Here is a 17,451-nt window from a genome sequence, read left to right as displayed (position 1 = left end):
CTTAGATCATTTCTATGAGGTGTCCAGAACAACATACTAAGTCCTAAGAAATCCTAGTTGAGGAAATATGTTAAATTCTCACCAATCCGAGGTGTGTGCCAATAAGGCCAGACAACAATACACCCAATGGGGCTATTTTTTTCTTTACTCCTATCAGAATGAAACTTTACACAATGAAAGTACCCATGAAAAGTATATATTTTTTTTATTACAAGTTTCTTTGAAAATTTATTTTAATATGCAAATGAGCTATACACTAATCGAATATGCCCAAAATACACCCAAATAGGCTTAATTTTTTCCTTTACTCCTACCACAATAAAACTTTACATAGTAAAAGAAATGAAGAAATGTTTTTTTTTGTATTACAAGTTTATTTTGAAATGAATTTGAATATGCACATGAGTGCCACACTTATTGAATATGTCCTAATTTGCATATAGGCAGAAACACCATTCATATGTATGACAAATACATCGACCCGATCTTCATCCAATCATCCTACTGCCAATGGGTGATGGCAATGCTGCTTTTAGACTGGCCTCTAACCTGAAAACTGCCTGGCTTGGTAGTACCTGCCAGAGGTATAACCCCCACTGGTATTCAGGGTCGGTAACAACAGGTAACAACAACATGGGAGGTTTATTTTTATTTATTTTTATTTGATTTTAGTGTTTAGTTTTTTTCTTTAACTAACCTAGATATTGCTGTTGCTAGCTTCTCATAACACTGCAAAGCTACTTTACAAACGGTGGAAGTCTGATGTGTGGCTCGCCTGCTCTGAAATACTTGCTAACTACAAAAAGAGAAGCAGTTTTGGTGTCTGGCAAAATTATTTTAAAGAGCTGGAATGTCTGGAAAGTGTGTCTATCCAGTTTTTCATCTGTCTTCTGTGTGAGAGTGAATGGTTTAGTTGGTAAGAATGACTTCTGCCTGTAATCTCGTAATCTTACCAACAATACCAATCATTTGTAAATCTACCAGCCCAAAATTTAATCTCACCACGTTACTAATGACTAAGATGGCTATTCTGACTTTCTTCTGATGTTATCTGTGGGGGAATGTCATTGGGTAAGGCTTGTTCGCAAAAAAAAAAAAAAAAAGAATTTAGAAAGCAACTGGAGGCAAGATTGTGCAATCAATTCTTAAGGTCAATATAAGTCTTTTTGTGGCAAGTGACCCAGGTAAGTGTGGCAAGTGACTTCAAATTTATCGTGTTTATGCATAGGTTAACTTACTGAATGGACATGAATGTGTTAGTTATTTGGCCCCTGTTTTTTCTACTTGTGACTTTATGGTTTCTTGGCCATAAGTCAATTAGGCCTAGTGTTGAGCTCATTTGCATATTTAAAATAGATTTTTCAAAGAAACTTGTAAAACAAAAATGTTACTTTTCATGTATACTTTCACTGTGTAAAGTTGTATTGTGGTAGGAGTAAAGGAAAAAAATTAAGCCTATGCGGGTGTATTTTGGGTAGCCTATATATTCGATTAGTGTATAGCTCATTTGCATATTCAAATTCATTTTCAAAGAAACTTGTAATACAAAAAATTTGACTCTTCATGGGTACTTTCATTGTGTAAAGTTTCATTTTGATAGGAGTAAAAGAAAAAAAATAGCCCCATTGGGGTGTATTGTTAGTCTGGCCTTATTGGCACACATCTCGGATTGATGAGAATTTAACATATTTCCTCAACTAGGATTTCTTAGGACTTTTAGTATGTTGTTCTGGACACCTCATAGAAATGATCTAAGCTGCAAAAAATTACTTTACAATTAGTTCTATTTTTGGCTCCAAAATGAGTTACTTTGCCTGGACTAAATGTGAAAAGATGCGTATCATCAGTTATCTTACAATAGTCAAATGTATGTTGTGTAAGATATATTTGGTTAAATAATTAATATAGTACTCACACTGAACTGTGATCAAGTAATACAGGCTATGTGATGTGATGCATTCTGCAAACTGTGTATAGTATTGAATACAATGCTCAATGCTAAACGTTTTAGAATGAAGAATTTTGCTGACTTGTAGAATTGGCTAAAAAAAACGTGAACTTTGATGTGCTTGAGCTACCTCTAAATATTAATATTTGTGGGCCATTTTTTTTCTGGGGTGTTTTTAGCATAAATGGAACAAATCTAGCGGGTCAGGCTGCAAAAAAACAAAACAAAACAAAAAACTAATTCGTACATTTAAGGGCCACCCTAATATATATATATATATATATTAGTGGTGGGCCGTTATCGGCGTTAACGTGCTGCGTTAACGCGAGACTCTTATCGCGCGATAAAAAAAATATCGCCGTTAATCTATTCTCCAAGTTGGGTTGGGAGATGGGAGATGGCTATATACTACACAAGCTATGATGACGCAATCTACCCGCGGCCGCGAGGTAAACCCGGCTGCAACGCATATTCGTCGTCATCTTAAAGGTCCCATGACATGAAATTTTCACTTTCTGAGGTTTTTTAACATTAATATGAGTTCCCCTAGCCTGTATATGGTCCCCAAGTTTCTAAAAATTTCAATCGGTGTAAATCGAGCTTTTGCTATCTTTCTCTGCCTTTGAGAAAATGGAGGTTCATACGCGCTGATCTTGAATCTCCTCCTTATGACGTCATAAGGAGGAAATGTTACCTCTCCTGTCTCTGCTTTGCCCGCCCAGAGATTTTCCGCCCATGAGAAAATGCGCTAGGAAGTAGGAACGCGCGCGCGCGATTTTAGTTTGTCCACGAGACGAGAGATATCATGGCTTTTGAGCGAGCGAAGCATAACAATTGCTCAATAATTGGATGTACAAATGAACACCGAAGGGTCAATACAGAGCTGGGCTTGCTGAACGTCTGAAACTAAAGTCTGGATCACTCTCTTTGGCTCAGCTACACACCTCGGACAAGTAAGTCAACTAATGATATATAAGTGTGTTGCTTTACTGTTTATGGTTAACGTTACCTAGATTTTACACGTAGAATATGGCTGTAACATTAGCTATGCAGTTTATGTGTGTGAATACACACACTGTAACGCGAGTGTTGTACACGTCTTTGTTATTTGGATAACCGTTTTCCTGTTGGTTATATGGCGCGCGCGATATCCGCATTTCAAGATCGCAGAGCTTGATGATATTGTAATAAGATAAATACCGACGTTACAGATCTCTCATGAAAAGGCAACAGTAGGTTCGCGTTAGCTACATGATAATAACTAAACCATCCGAATAAAGTACCGTATCCAGACATAATATTTTAAACTGACCATTCGGAAACGTCCTGCTGGAGCCGCTGAGTTGCAACTTCTTCATCCGTTGCTTCTCCATCTGGATCAGATTCTGGGTCAAACTGAAATGCTTGAAAGACTGCGTGTCTTCTTGCCATTGCTATATCCAACGTAAACATGCACGCCACGTTCCCGTTGCGCAAGATGGTCAAGGCCACACCCACCCTCCACCTCGCGCCGCCTTTCTCCTCCTCATTAGTATTTAAAGCTACAGACACCGAAACGGCCTGTCTGAAGGAAGCTCATTCTGGGACTGGCTTGTAGTGGCTATAATTCTGCACCGAGGCTGAATTTTTGGAAAGAGATTTCAGATACAGTACTAGGGACCACTAAGGCCTATATTAAAGCCTACAAAAAGTAGCATGTCATGGGACCTTTAAGTAAACACGGCTGAAAGTGAAAGCTGGTGAAAAAGATCGGTGCAACATCCATTATTTGGACTTGGTTCGGGTTTAAGCCGTCAGACGAGCAGCAGCAAACTATATACAGAGTGTGTGGGGTAACAGTTCGGTAAGTTAACACACGACTAATCCGTTCGACCACCTCAAATTCAAAACGAAACATGATATCACTGAATACCAGCGCGCGCGTATTATTCCCATTCCAATATATCTTAGTGGTGTAGCACATAATCTCGATTTTAAGAATCGTTGTTGTGTTTCTTTTTAACTGAAAAGACATCAGTTAGACAATATTCTAATTTTAAATTTGGGGTTTCATAAGCTCCAAGCCATAATAAACATTAGACCTACTTAAGTCTCTGCAGCTAGTGTACTTACATTTTATTTATCTGCAAAATTATGTTGTATACTTACAGTTTTGCACAATATATGTTCTCAAAACTACATACACCCTTTAAAAAAAAATACATTTAGCAGTTGTTTAGCATGGGTCTGTGTAATCTGTTCTGAAATGGTTTTATTATAATATACTGTATCGTTATCACAAGAGGCTGCAATGTATATCACAATATAGATTTTAGGCCATATCGCCCATCCCTAATTGATAGCCTATAGTAGTTGATAATAACATAGGCCTACCTAATGTTGCCTACGGACGGTAACAGTACAGTAGTAACCTTTTACAGTCTATGAGTAGAACAGCTTTCTCAAGCAGTTTGTGATGCATTTTGGAAACAGGAGATGAGCCCCTGGTCTAATGCGCCACCTGGCTTGAGAAACCCGTTCTCAAAGACTTACTTTTATAGTCATTATTTGGGTAGCACACATATTCTGAATGCCTTCGGCAGAATTCAAATGAGCCATTTTAATCTAGATTAATCTAGATTAATTTCAAAATTAATCTAGATTAATCTAGATTAAAAAAATTAATCTATGCCCACCTCTAATATATATATATATATATATATATATATATATATATATATATATATATATACACATGTATATTGCCTATAATTGTGCAGCTCCCCCTTCAATGATCTAGCACCCCCTCAGCACATGCGTTAAAATTTATCTGGTGACGCCCCTGTTTAGGAGACAAAGTTGATTATTCACACAGTGTCATTCATCATTCCACATAATTTGCACACAGGAATCGTGCGCATAAGGACGATTTAAATCACATATAAACGCAGGGAAACATGGATTTCATAAAACAAGTGGTGGATGTTCCTGAGCTGATGAATGAAGCTGCTGATGAAAGATGCAAGTGACAAACTGAACAAAACCATGGAGGAACTAAGAAGATGTTTAAGAGACCAAGAAAAATTGTAAATGAAAAAAGATGACTAACAAAATAGTGCTATTATATTTCAATATAATGTTAACTTTCTCATACGGTATTTACTAATTTGTCACTCTCTGTTTCCTTGAATATTTGAATTTTATATAGTTTGTAATTGTTTATTACATATTTTCATATATAATTAAGAGAGCTTGTAGAATAACACATATGATTGTCATCAAGTCTTGCTTCAGCTCTGTACATTGTGTATAATGTGTGGCTATGAAGTGCGTTATTTGATGTAAATGTTCAGTGTAAACCTTTAAAAATCAGACAATTAAAATGTATATTTCTGAAAGTGTGTTGTGCATCCACACAGTCTTCTGATGGACATAACATGTAAATAAAGTATAGTGCAACTTACCTCTCTTCACACAGAGTCTTTCTTTGTGGGAAAAGAAACAAGTGAATTAATAATATCCTCAATAAAACAGCTTTACTGTATTGTTTATTTTATGTAATTAATTTATTTCCTCATTATAATCACAGAAGCTCGTTCTTTAGCCTGTCAAGACAGATTATTTGTAATGCGTCAGAGTAATATTGACTAGTCCCACCCACTGTAAAATCTGATTGGTTTTCACTCATTCTGCGAAACGGTGACGGGTTACGCCTGTTTCACACATAGGCTAGTCCGTGTGAAGTGAGTATGCGGTGCAGGAGCAGCACGCTATAGTGCTTTCACATATTCTGCGTTTACAGTGCATAACTGATCCGCGGCTGTACCACAAACACATACTCACTATTTTTATTTCAAATCCAGAAGTTATCAGCAACTTTTATTTAAAAAAAAGTTTGGTCAGCATTGCGATTCTCTTTGTACACATACACTCTTTAATGGACGTATGCACGTTTAAACACAATTTAAACAACGTAGGCCTATTATTCCATGCATTACTTCTATATTAATTTGCTCAAGCAAGTGGTCAAATATTTAACCATGTACTTATATTAAAATCGCAAACATTTTAAATTAAAACTTAAAATTGACAAAAACAGCCGACTCTCATGCCTTTTCTTTTGCATTTTAATTTTAATACAATAAATCTTGCATGTCACAAAGAACTTGTTTTTCCACCTCCACAAATAAGACAAGTGTTGTTCATTGTGTCGCCTTGTTGAGGTAAATTGTAGTTTTCCTTGCTTTACCTCGGTCTTAAAGTAAAAAGATGACTTTAAGATAATTAAATACATTTATGGTGAGATTACTACATTTTATTGAATTAAAAGCATTTATGGTGAAATTACTCCATTTTATTTAATTAAATGCATCTATGGTGAAATTACTACATTTTCAAGTCAATCTGTGTTCAGTTGACCACGAAACATGCGCTGTCACTTTAATTCAGCGTTTGCAGCACAGCAAAAATAGACTCGGTGGAAACGATCGCTGCATTGTCAAGTCAAGTCTATTTGTATAGCGCTTTTCACAATACAGATTGTATCAAAGCAGCTTCACAGTATTAAATTTAAATAATACAACAAAGTTTGTTTCAAGAGGAATTTATTGATTGATAAAATTAAATTAAATATCCCCAAAATATCCCCAATATTTGTGAAAGCTCTAACCTGTTAACATGGGTACGGAAAAAATACGCACTGCAAACGGAGTATGTGTGAAACGGGCGTTACGCTACTCAACGTCGACGGCCCGTTAAAAACAAGTGAACACAATCTTATCTTTTCCAGAAGGGTCTTTCCATGAATTAGCCAAGTGTATAGCCTATGATGGTCACTTCGAGGAACTGCTTTTGCCGTCCGTTTATGATCACGTGATACAGGATTCATTTTGAAAACTGAGGTAATTTACTGACGTTACTGGGATAAAACCCATTTAAACAAAATGGGAAATGTTCCTTACAAATGTATCTGTTTTTCCACACACCACACAAAGAAACAGTGCAAAACCTGAAATAAGATTGAATTTATGACACAGAAGTAGTAATATTTGATGCCAAATGTTTTATCAGAAATCTTAACAGAAGAATGAATTTCGATATGATTATGTCATGGCAACCCCGTTTCAAACACTATCCCTTTTAGTTTCTACAACAGTAATATAATAATTCATTTGTATTTTTTTTTAATCTCAAGGGGCTCTTTTATGTTAATTTGAAATACATATTATTTCCCTCCATCTGGGGTATTTGGTCTCTGAAACCTTATTTACATTTTATTACCATTATCCACAAAGCACAAATATAAACATTTTACTTTTTTCTTCGCTGTCTGCTTGAGATCTGAAACAGAAAGAGACTCTGTCGATCCTGACTAGAGAGAAGAAAGGAGGAGGGTAAAGTAGGTGGATGCCAATGTAATCTGAGGTATTGTTTATGTCCCATCAAAGAACAATAATTCACAAGTCAACCAGTAGATGTCCTACCAGTGCTGTGAATCCAGTAAAGACATTACAGACTAAAATGTCTCGAAGGTTAATCAGGTTTATTGAAGCACTGGTCCTAGTTGTAAAAATAGAGTAAAACAGGCAGAGGAAACTCTATTAAAATACATTAATACATAAAATTAAATACATTTGAACATTAATAAGTTGTGCAGATATCACTTGTCTGATTTCTAATCGTACGCCCCAATCTGAAGAGCAAAAAATAATGAATAACAACAAACTCTATACTAACAGATTAAACTCAAACAAACTTCAAAAAGTAACATATATATATATATATATATATATATATACACACACTGGTACTGGTTAAATTGCTACTGGTTAAGCTAGTTAAGCTGGTACTGGTTAAGCTGGTCCAACATTCCAGCAATCATTCATTCCACAATCTGAACAGTTGACCGCCTAAACAAATCAAAACAAACAGGAGCACAACAATATTATAGCCCAGATTATATGATCTGTGGTTGTTAAAATAGTACTGGTTAAGTTGGTACTGGTTAAGTTCCACCAATCGTTCATTAAATGATTGATCACAGGCTTTGTGTTCGCTGGTCTCTATCACTCATTTGACGCTGCTGTAGATCACTGATGCATCTTCCACAATCTGAACAGTTGATCGCCTAAACAATCAAAACAAACAGGAGCAAAGTTGGTACTGGTTAAGCTGGTACTGGTTAAGCTGGTACTTAAGTTGTTTTTCTCACCTCACTGCAGCATCAGGCTGATGAACTCTTATATTATCATATTGACATTCATTCTCCTCTGCTCTCTTCGTCTCTGTCTTTCTGTGATGTTGGACAGTTGTGTAAAGGATCTCCTCAGTATCTCTGGATTCAGGAGTTTTTCCTCTTATTTTTTGGGGGTTTCACATTGGCATACAGAGCATCATTGGCTGTATCCGGTTCAGAAAGAGGCTTGTCATGGACTGAAACTCTCTGTGACGCATCAGAATCGAGATCATTCTGAAATACAAGAACATTTTCAATTATTATTAAGACCAGTAAATCAGTTTGATCTGAAGATTCTCAGTACCAAAGATCAAAGATCAAGTATCAGGTTAGATCAAATCAATGTAGTGATGTAAAATACATATTTCATTGATTCACACATGGAGTGGAGAAGAATAGGGCAGAATGAGTAAATGAAGTGACATGTTCAATCATCACACTATATGTTAAAGGGATGGTTCAGAGTAAAATCAACCTAAGGTCCTTTGCACCATGTCCTCGAGCCCAACACCCCCCAGAAGCCTTTTTTCCCTTGGTCGAACATTATTAAAGTTAGAGTTTTTTTAGAGATATCAGCTGACTGGCTTAGTGCAGGCTCTAATGGATCCAAGGATGTATCTCGTAAATTACCTCACTCATAATGCCCAGAATGGTACCAGACTCATACAGTAGTACAAATAGGTTCTGTACTCATAAAACGAGGCATTGGAAAGTTTGTAAGTATCAGGAGTTTATTTAAATAACACTTGCCAGACGGCTCATGCTACTGCTAACCCGAATGCTGACGTCAGAGTCCTGCACGGGTCCGATTTTGTAAATCCGCACCCGCCCGTACCCGCAGTGTTTAAAGCCGTATCCGACCCGTTTTCCGACAGCAGCACTAATTAAAATCCGCACCCAAACCGCTTAAAATAGAACCGACCACCCGACCCGCAACCGAAATAAAATCAGTTTAGACTATCACATTATAGACACACTTACAAAAATGTTTATTGCCAGGTCATACAGAAATTATTACACAACAATTAACACAAGGACAACTTCAGCCGAAGCTGTCAAAAGGCCGCGTACATGAAGAACATGGCTAACGTTACCACAAAACTGAGTAGCCTTATCACATTTTACCAATCGAACAGACGCGGCTACAACACTATATCTGCCACGCAATTTTGTCTAGCCTACATCTGACCATTTTGGGTTCAAACACGCCCTGCACACCACACATACTTAACAGTGTTAAATTTGAAAATGCTAGGTTTGTTACCACAGTTATCTGCGTCCTTCCTCAGTGATGAAGTTCCACATTTGCGGCTATCCAACACGAAAATGCAGCAAAGCCTTTCACAATATTGTTTTCTTCAGATAACTCCAAATTTCTCCCACACACTGGACTTGATTTTTGATGGCGTATTGTCGACAACTTTACCATCTCCATTAGCTATTCTTTTCTTCAACTCCTCAGCATCCATCTCGACGACTGGTTATGATGAATTTTAAAAGTGAAAGTAGGTATAGAGACTCCTGGGAGGGCGTTGGCACAAATAAACTGATGTGGATTTTAAATTATTTTATCAACTTGAAATACAGGCATATTTTTGTAAATGTGTTCCTAAAATTTTTACGTTTGCACGTTATTGTTTTAAACCCGTGTTTAGACCCGTGTCCGACCCGATCCGCACCCGTATCCGACACAGTTGGAAATTTTTCACCCGTTTGAGCAAAATTTGTGGCTCACCCGTGGGTACCCGAACCCGTGCAGGACTCTGGTCGACGTCACTTGAGGGGTTTGGGAAAAGCACGTAAAAGTCCTGGCAGAAAGCGATGCATAAGGATGTAGTGTAACCATGCACGCCCAGTTCTAGAAATGCACTAATATTTTGTTGGTAGTACGAGTTTGCAACTATTATTAGTTAACACTAAGTTGTTAACAATTCGGAAAAAATAATAATTCGTTGTTACACTACATCCTTATGCATCGCTTTCTGCCAGGACTTTTATGTGCTTTTCCCAGACCACTGAAGTGACGTCGACGATGATTAAACCATGGAAAATTTGTTAAAAGTTTACTTCAGTTTTATTTATTTATTTATTTTTGTGTTGATAAAGACTTTGATAATGTTAGTTTCTCATCAGTTCGTACAGTTACAGTCTGAGACACAGATAACGGCTGATCGACTGATTTTGTGTTTAGATGATTTACCTCTTTCACTGTGTGATCTTCAGCTTTAACACTCCTTTGTTTCTTCCTGTTTCAATCACAGACATTAACAGCATATGGACGAATGTATTAAATTAAGAGTGAATATGAAAGCTGTTTTTAAAGATTACTAACAATCAAACACAAATTAGCCATTTTCTTCTACATCAGACCAAAAGTGAACTTATACAATAATCACTGCAGTTTTTTAACTCACAGTATAAACAGGATGATGATGAAGATGATGATGATGAATAATCCTCCAGATGCCGCTGTGATCACAATCACATTCCCACCAGCAACATGATGAACTGAAAGAGGAAGATCATCATGATTAACTCTCCAAACTGATGAATGATGTGAAGATACAGGAGTGTGTTAATAAAAGCTTCACCTGTGACAGTTACAGCGTCTGATCTCTGAGACTCACAATAAATATTAGAAAATTATGAATTTGAAGTTTTTGAACAATGTGTAAATGATCATTAACTCACACATGACGTTTAAAGTCACATTATCAGAGCATTTCTCTCCATGTTCATTGATGGACTTGCACTTGTATTCTCCACTGTCATCAGAGCTGATCTTTGAGATGTTGTAGATTCTTCCAGATCCTACAATCGTTCCTCCTTTAATCCAGCTGAAGTTCAGAGCAGGAGGGTTTGAGTCACTGATGCAGTTCAGAGTCACTGAATCTCCCTCCACTATTACACCAGATGTACTGATGGACACTGAGACGCTCTTTGGAGGATCTACAAAGACAACAAGTGTAAAATGACATGCAGTGAGACAAATTATTGCACAAATAATCTTCCAGAACTGCTAAAGATAAAGGCAGACTTACACATGATATTCACATTCACAGCAGCAGAAGTCTGAGACCCATGTTTATTTCTAGCAGAGCAACGATAGTCTCCACTGGACTCAGACTTAATATTAGTGATGCTGTAGGTTTCACCAGATTGCAAAATATTCCTTCCTCCTTTAAACCAGCTGATTTCTGCAGGAGGGTTTGAGTCACTGATGCAGTTCAGAGTCACTGAATCTCCCTCCACTATTACACCAGATGGACTGATGGACACTGAGACGTTCCTGGGTGAGTCTAACACAGAGAAATATTGATATCACTAACAATCATATTAAACTTGACATCACAGAGGATTTAATCACGTTTAGAGGATTTAATGTCACAAAATTAACTCTATACTCATGTTTTGCATTTGTTAATCCACTAATTTGTTGATCACAGTTACTGAACCATCATTTACTCACACATGACGTTTAAAGTCACAGCATCTGAGTATTTCTCTCCATGTTTATTGATGGACTTGCACTTGTATTCTCCACTGTCATCAGAGCTGATCTTTGAGATGCTGTAGATTCTTCCAGATCCTACAATCGTTCCTCCTTTAATCCAGCTGAAGTTCAGAGCAGGAGGGTTTGAGTCACTGATGCAGTTCAGAGTCACTGAATCTCCCTCCACTATTACACCAGATGGACTGATGGACACTGAGACGTTTCTGGGAGGATCTGTAAAGATAAAAAGTGTAAAATGACATGCAGTGAGACAAATTATTGCACAAATAATCTTCCAGAACTGCTAAAAATAAAAGCAGACTTACACATGATATTCACATTCACAGCAGCAGAAGTCTGAGATCCATGTTTATTTCTAGCAGAGCAATGATAGTCTCCGCTCGACTCAGACTTAAAATTAGTGATGCTGTAGGTTTCACCAGATTGCAAACTATTCCTTCCTCCTTTAAACCAGCTGATTTCTGCAGGAGGGTTTGAGTCACTGATGCAGTTCAGAGTCACTGAATCTCCCTCCACTATTACACCAGATGGACTGATGGAGATCACAGGTTTCACTGGAGGATCTATAGATGTCAGGTAAAAGCATTTATCAGAGACGGCTGGTGGAAAATGTTCTAGGAAAGGCTGCAGTTGGTTATTATTGGACAATTTCAGCAAACAACCCAGTTTAATTTTTCACTGATTATGGCTAAAACACATCCCTCTGTAGGATGTGAGGGAAGGTTGCAAGGAAAGAAAATGAAGACGGAGGAATCGAGGGAAAGTTTATGGGTGCTTCTCAATACTCAATTTTGATGCTACTTCTTTTCCTCGCTCCTCCGTCCTCCGTCCTCCAGCCTGTGACCCAGAAACTGATCAAACTCAGCATCTTGAAGGACATCTCAATTCTCTCTATTCCCTTCACATGTCACAATCATTTTTATTTATGCTTTACCTTTGCAGTTTAAATTAATTATATATCAAACATATATCAACAGGGCTTATTGCTTTATCTTTGTTATGTATGAATTTCTTAAATAACCAAACTTTAACAACATAAGGGCAGATCTCTTGATCACAGCTGTTGACGCTTTGAAGTGACGCTCCAGTGATCAAGAATATTCCAATATACAAATAGGGTGCTTCTCATTTCTTATTTGTGTTTCCTCGTTTCCTTTCCTCGTGTCTCAGTTCCACCCCCTGTAGTGGTGCTCGGTTACTCAGCGGTGAACACAGGGATTGTGGCAAAGGGACGTCACTTCTCCCTTCTCTCCTTCAGGGAACAGGAGTTACATTAGTAACCTAGACGTTCCCATTCGGTCATCACTATGAGTTACATCAGTGACTGATGAATTGGGATCCCTAAGAAAAACGCCACAAACACTGTGTCTTCCAGCGCCTCGTGTAAACCGCCTGATCCCCCGCACCCTTGGAGAAGGAGAGGGCTTTACACAGAGAAGTCAATCACTGCTGTTCCTACTTGTTCCCACACAGTGAGGATATTGGATAACACTGGGAAAGCGTGCCTACTCGTTGTTGTGCGTTCAAGTCATCTCGTAAAGATCGTATTTTCGTATCCCGAAAGAGTGGGAAGCTCGGGATTTTCTTTAAAGGGGTCATATAATGCCATTTTTGTACAAGCTAATATGATTCTTTAGGGTCTAAATTAAAAGTTTGTAATATACTTTAATTAAAAATTCTCATTAGTATTGTAAGAAAACACTCATCTTACCTGGTCAAAAACAGCTCTGTTTTCAGCACGCCGTTTAAGTGCATGTGTCTTTAAATGATAATGAGCTTTGCTCACCCCGCCCCTCTGTTCTGTGCGCACACTGTTTGTAACACAATAACACAATAACCATAACGCGTTGTTCATTATAAACGTGGGATTATGAATTATATTGAGAACATCGTACATAGAAAACATGCCGGGTGCAGCAAGCGATTTGCAAAGATTAATATAAAGATTAATATAAAGGTTAATAAAACGTTACACTCACTTCAGTTCTTCTGGAGGTGCAGCAGGAACACGAATAGTTGGTACCGATCCTTTTTTCAAGAGCAGCTTCTTAGCAAAACGTCTCAGGTTACGTATGTAACCCTGGTTCCCTGAGAGGGAACGAGACGCTGCGTCAAGACGCGGTGGGAACGCCCTGCGTGATTGCGTCGTGAAGCACATGTATAATCAGTCCAATGGAAAGACGAGACGTCATAGGCGGGTGACGTCATCGACCAGGAAACTATAAGGCAGCCCCGCTGACACAGATCGCGTTAGCTTCTGAAAAGCCGAAGCAAGTCGATCACAGGCATGCAGGGAGTATGGCAAGGCGACGCAGCGTCTCGTTCCCTCTCAGGGAACCAGGGTTACATACATAACCTGAGACGTTCCCTTTCAAGGGAACTCGAGCTGCGTCGAGACGCGGTGGGAACCCTATACCCTCGACGCCATATGACAAATGCCTGTTCTGTATGAAGACCATGCGCATACTAGTAAACAATGACCCTAGACCCTGGAGTGGAGCCTAGGTCCAAGTCATAAAATCTAACAAATGTATGCGGTGAGGACCTGCCTGCCGCATTACAGATGTCATAGAGTGAAACTCCTGATAATAAAGCCTTAGAGGCAGCCATACTCCTGGTAGAATGGGCCGGGACAGCCAAAGGTGAAGGCTGTCCGGCCGCTTCATAAGCAAGTGAGATAGCCTCAACTACTCACTTGCTCATTATCTGTTTAGATGCAGGGCAACCTATCTTAGGTAACCCGAAGCAGACAAATAACTGCTCTTATAGATACACACCACAGGGCAGCTCTGTGGACATAAGCATCCAAAGCCCAGACAGGGCATAACAGATTAAGTTTTTCCTGATCTGGAGGTGGAGGACAGAAGGCCTGCAGCACAAATGACCCGCAAATTTAGTAGGGACCTAGGAATACAACCCGGCAAGGGGTGAAGAAAGACTATCACCATACCAGGTGCAAATCCAAGTACGTGCAGGCCTCAGCCTCATGTACCACGGAGAAGACGAAATAAGAATCTCTCCTCAGAGATAACCCAGCAAAGAAACATTCATTGCAGAAATCAAGTACTGTACCATAGGGCAGATAGCAAGATTCAGATATTCAGTCTTCTCGTGGAGGGAGCTCTAGACTGGAGTATGTTCTCCACGACCTCAGTCGAGAGACCTGCATCTATGAGCTGGGCCCCCTCAGAGGCCGAGCCCATAGTATCCATAACTCCGGATGAGAGTAACTCCCGGGAGCAAAGATATCGGGAAATGCGTACAGGTGTAGCCTCGACCACACCTAATACGTTGCATCCAGTTCAAGCAGAGCTGGATGTGTCAGGGAGAACCACATAGGGCAATGCGTTGTATAAAACGATGCGAAAGGTAGACTTGAGTTTTGACCGAAGTTCTCCCAAAGGAGCTCCACCACCTTGGGGTGAAGTCTCCATTTCCCGGGCCTCAGCCCCTGCCTCAACAGGATATCTGCTCTGATATACGAGACCATCAGTGTGTTGTCCGGAAGGACAAGCACATGGTGACCTCTCAGGTCTGGCAGGAAGTATTTGAGAGCTTGAAATACCGCCATCATTTCTAGCCGATTTATGTGCCAAGAACGTTGATGGTCCTGCAAAAGACCTTTCGCCGAGCGGCCACTCATGACCGCCCCCCATCCCGTCAGGGAAGCATCCGTCGAAAGCGTTACGCGTCGACAAGAAGCCCCCAGCACTGGGCCCTGGGCGAGGAACCAAGGTTTCTTCCACATGACCAAGGCACGAAGGCATCGCCGCGTGACCTTGATCGTGCGAAATGGATTTCCCCTCGGAGAAAACCCCTTGATCCTGAGCCACCATTGCAAAGGTCTCATGTACAAAAGGCCAAAAGTGATTACGTTGGACGCAGCTGCCATGAGCCCCAACAGTCTCTGAAACTGTTTCACAGTGAGTGACTGGCCTAGTTTTACCCCTTTACGGCTGTGAGAATTGCAGAAATACGTGTAGGAGACAGACGTGCTTGCATTATTGTCGAATCCCATAAAACACCCAGAAAAGTGGTCCTCTGAGCTGGGAGGAGCACACTCTTCTTGGCGTTGAGCCACAACCCCATCCTCTTTATGTGAGACAGAACGACATCTCGATGCCGAACTGCCAACTGCTCGGACTGAGCTAAAATCAACCAATCGTCGAGAATTTAATACGCGAATGCCCTGGAGTCTCAGAGGAGCCAGAGCTGCATCCACGCATTTTGTAAAGATGCAGGGTGATAAACCTAGGCCGAAGGGAAGAACCCAATACTGGTATGCTTCGCCCCCGAAAGCAAACCTCAGGAACTTCCTGTGATGAGGATGGATAGATACATGGAAGTACGCGTCCTTCAAGTCTATTGTGACAAACCAGTCCTCGGACTGAATCTGTTACACAATCATATTAGCGTAAGCATACTTTGAACTTGAGATTCTGAAACCAGCTGTTTAATTGACGCAGGTCTAGAATAGGAAGCAACTCCTCACCCTCTTTCGGAACAATGAAGTAACGGCTGTAAAACCCTGACTGTCTGCTGGGAGGAGGAACCCCTTCTATAGCTCCTTTTGCAGAAGTATCAGTACTTCCTGCTCCATAACCAGAGCCTGCTCGGGGTCCACCACTGTGGGGAGGACCTCTAGAAATCTGTGCGGACGAGAACCGAACTGAATTCTGAACCCTTTTCTATAGTGTGCAGGACCCACTGAGAAATATATGGCAGTAGTTTCCACGCTGCCAGAAATTCTACTAGGAGAACCAGTCTCTCGAGACTGGCCTCTGGATTTGGTTGAACAGTCACTTTGGTGCCCTGAAGCGGCGAACCGGCAGGGAACAACCGAACTGACCGTTCTACGCCACTCCTCGGAGGATCGTATGGGGACGCTGACACCTCGGTGCCCTGAACGGAGAACCGGCAGGGAACAACCGAACTGGCAGCGCTGCGACCCTCCTCAGAGAGTCGCACCCCAGAGGGTGCCGAGGAGAAACGATTTCTCAAAACCGTCCCTGCCCCGGAGGAACCTTCAGAAGCCTGATAACCTCAGCGTCAGGACTTCTTGTCTAAGTTTTAATAGAGATAGCGACAGTCCTCAGATCTTGCCTACCTCTAACTAGCTTTGTTCCAACGACCCTCCTCGGAGGATCGCTGGAAAAAAGCAGGCACCTCGGCGCCCTGAAACGGTGAACCGGCAGGGAAACCGAAATGACTGCTCTACGACCCTCCTCGGAGGATCGTTTGGGGACGCTGACACCTCGGTGTCCTGAAACGGCGAACCGGCAGAAAAACCGAACTGTCAGCGTTGCAACCCTCCTCAGAGAGTCACACCCCAGAGGGCGCCGAGGAGAAACGATTTCTCAAAACCGGAGGGGGCCACCCTCAGAAGCCTGCAGCCTCTGTGTCAGGGCTTCTTCATCCAAGCTATTTTAGAGATAAAACAGTCCTCAGATCTTGCATATCTCTAACTGGCTAGACTGCGACCGCCACCCAGGTCCCCCTCGATTGTGGATGAGCCCGAATGGCGACGCTCTGTTTTGCTGCATTTTATTTATGCTGCGAGGAGCTTTAGGAGGCTGAGACTGCTCCCGCCCAGCAGTCTCAGGAACATTAGATCGGTGAGGAAGAAACCTCTGGAACGCCGTTGAATAATTTATTCTTCGTTTTATTGAAAGCAGAGCGTCCAGAAGAAAAGACATATTTTATCTTTATTTTTCTTTACATCAGAAAAACTATATATATATATATATATATATATCACTCTGTGGCCACCAGCAG

The 17,451-nt window shown here is 40.4% G+C and overlaps 1 protein-coding gene across 1 annotated transcript in view; it reads right to left on the bottom strand.

Moving 5' to 3' along the window:
- Positions 1-6,799: 6,799 nt before the first annotated feature.
- The window catches only part of LOC309493654 (B-cell receptor CD22-like), a 265,008-nt gene continuing 254,356 nt past the window's right edge, over positions 6,800-17,451 (bottom strand). The window contains exons 10-16 of the mRNA XM_082162840.1: positions 11,632-11,889; positions 11,204-11,461; positions 10,854-11,111; positions 10,577-10,670; positions 10,363-10,408; positions 8,139-8,396; positions 6,800-8,054 (exon numbers count right to left, since the gene is read on the bottom strand). Coding sequence (XP_082018966.1) covers positions 8,268-8,396; positions 10,363-10,408; positions 10,577-10,670; positions 10,854-11,111; positions 11,204-11,461; positions 11,632-11,889 — 1,043 coding nt within the window. The 3' untranslated portion in view covers positions 6,800-8,054; positions 8,139-8,267. The remainder of the gene's footprint in view (positions 8,055-8,138; positions 8,397-10,362; positions 10,409-10,576; positions 10,671-10,853; positions 11,112-11,203; positions 11,462-11,631; positions 11,890-17,451) is intronic.

The sequence above is a fragment of the Leuciscus leuciscus genome (assembly GCF_965113295.1).
Source record: "Leuciscus leuciscus genome assembly, chromosome: 3".
Lineage (NCBI taxonomy): Eukaryota > Metazoa > Chordata > Actinopteri > Cypriniformes > Leuciscidae > Leuciscus > Leuciscus leuciscus.
This window is presented reverse-complemented; position numbering and strand designations above follow the sequence as displayed.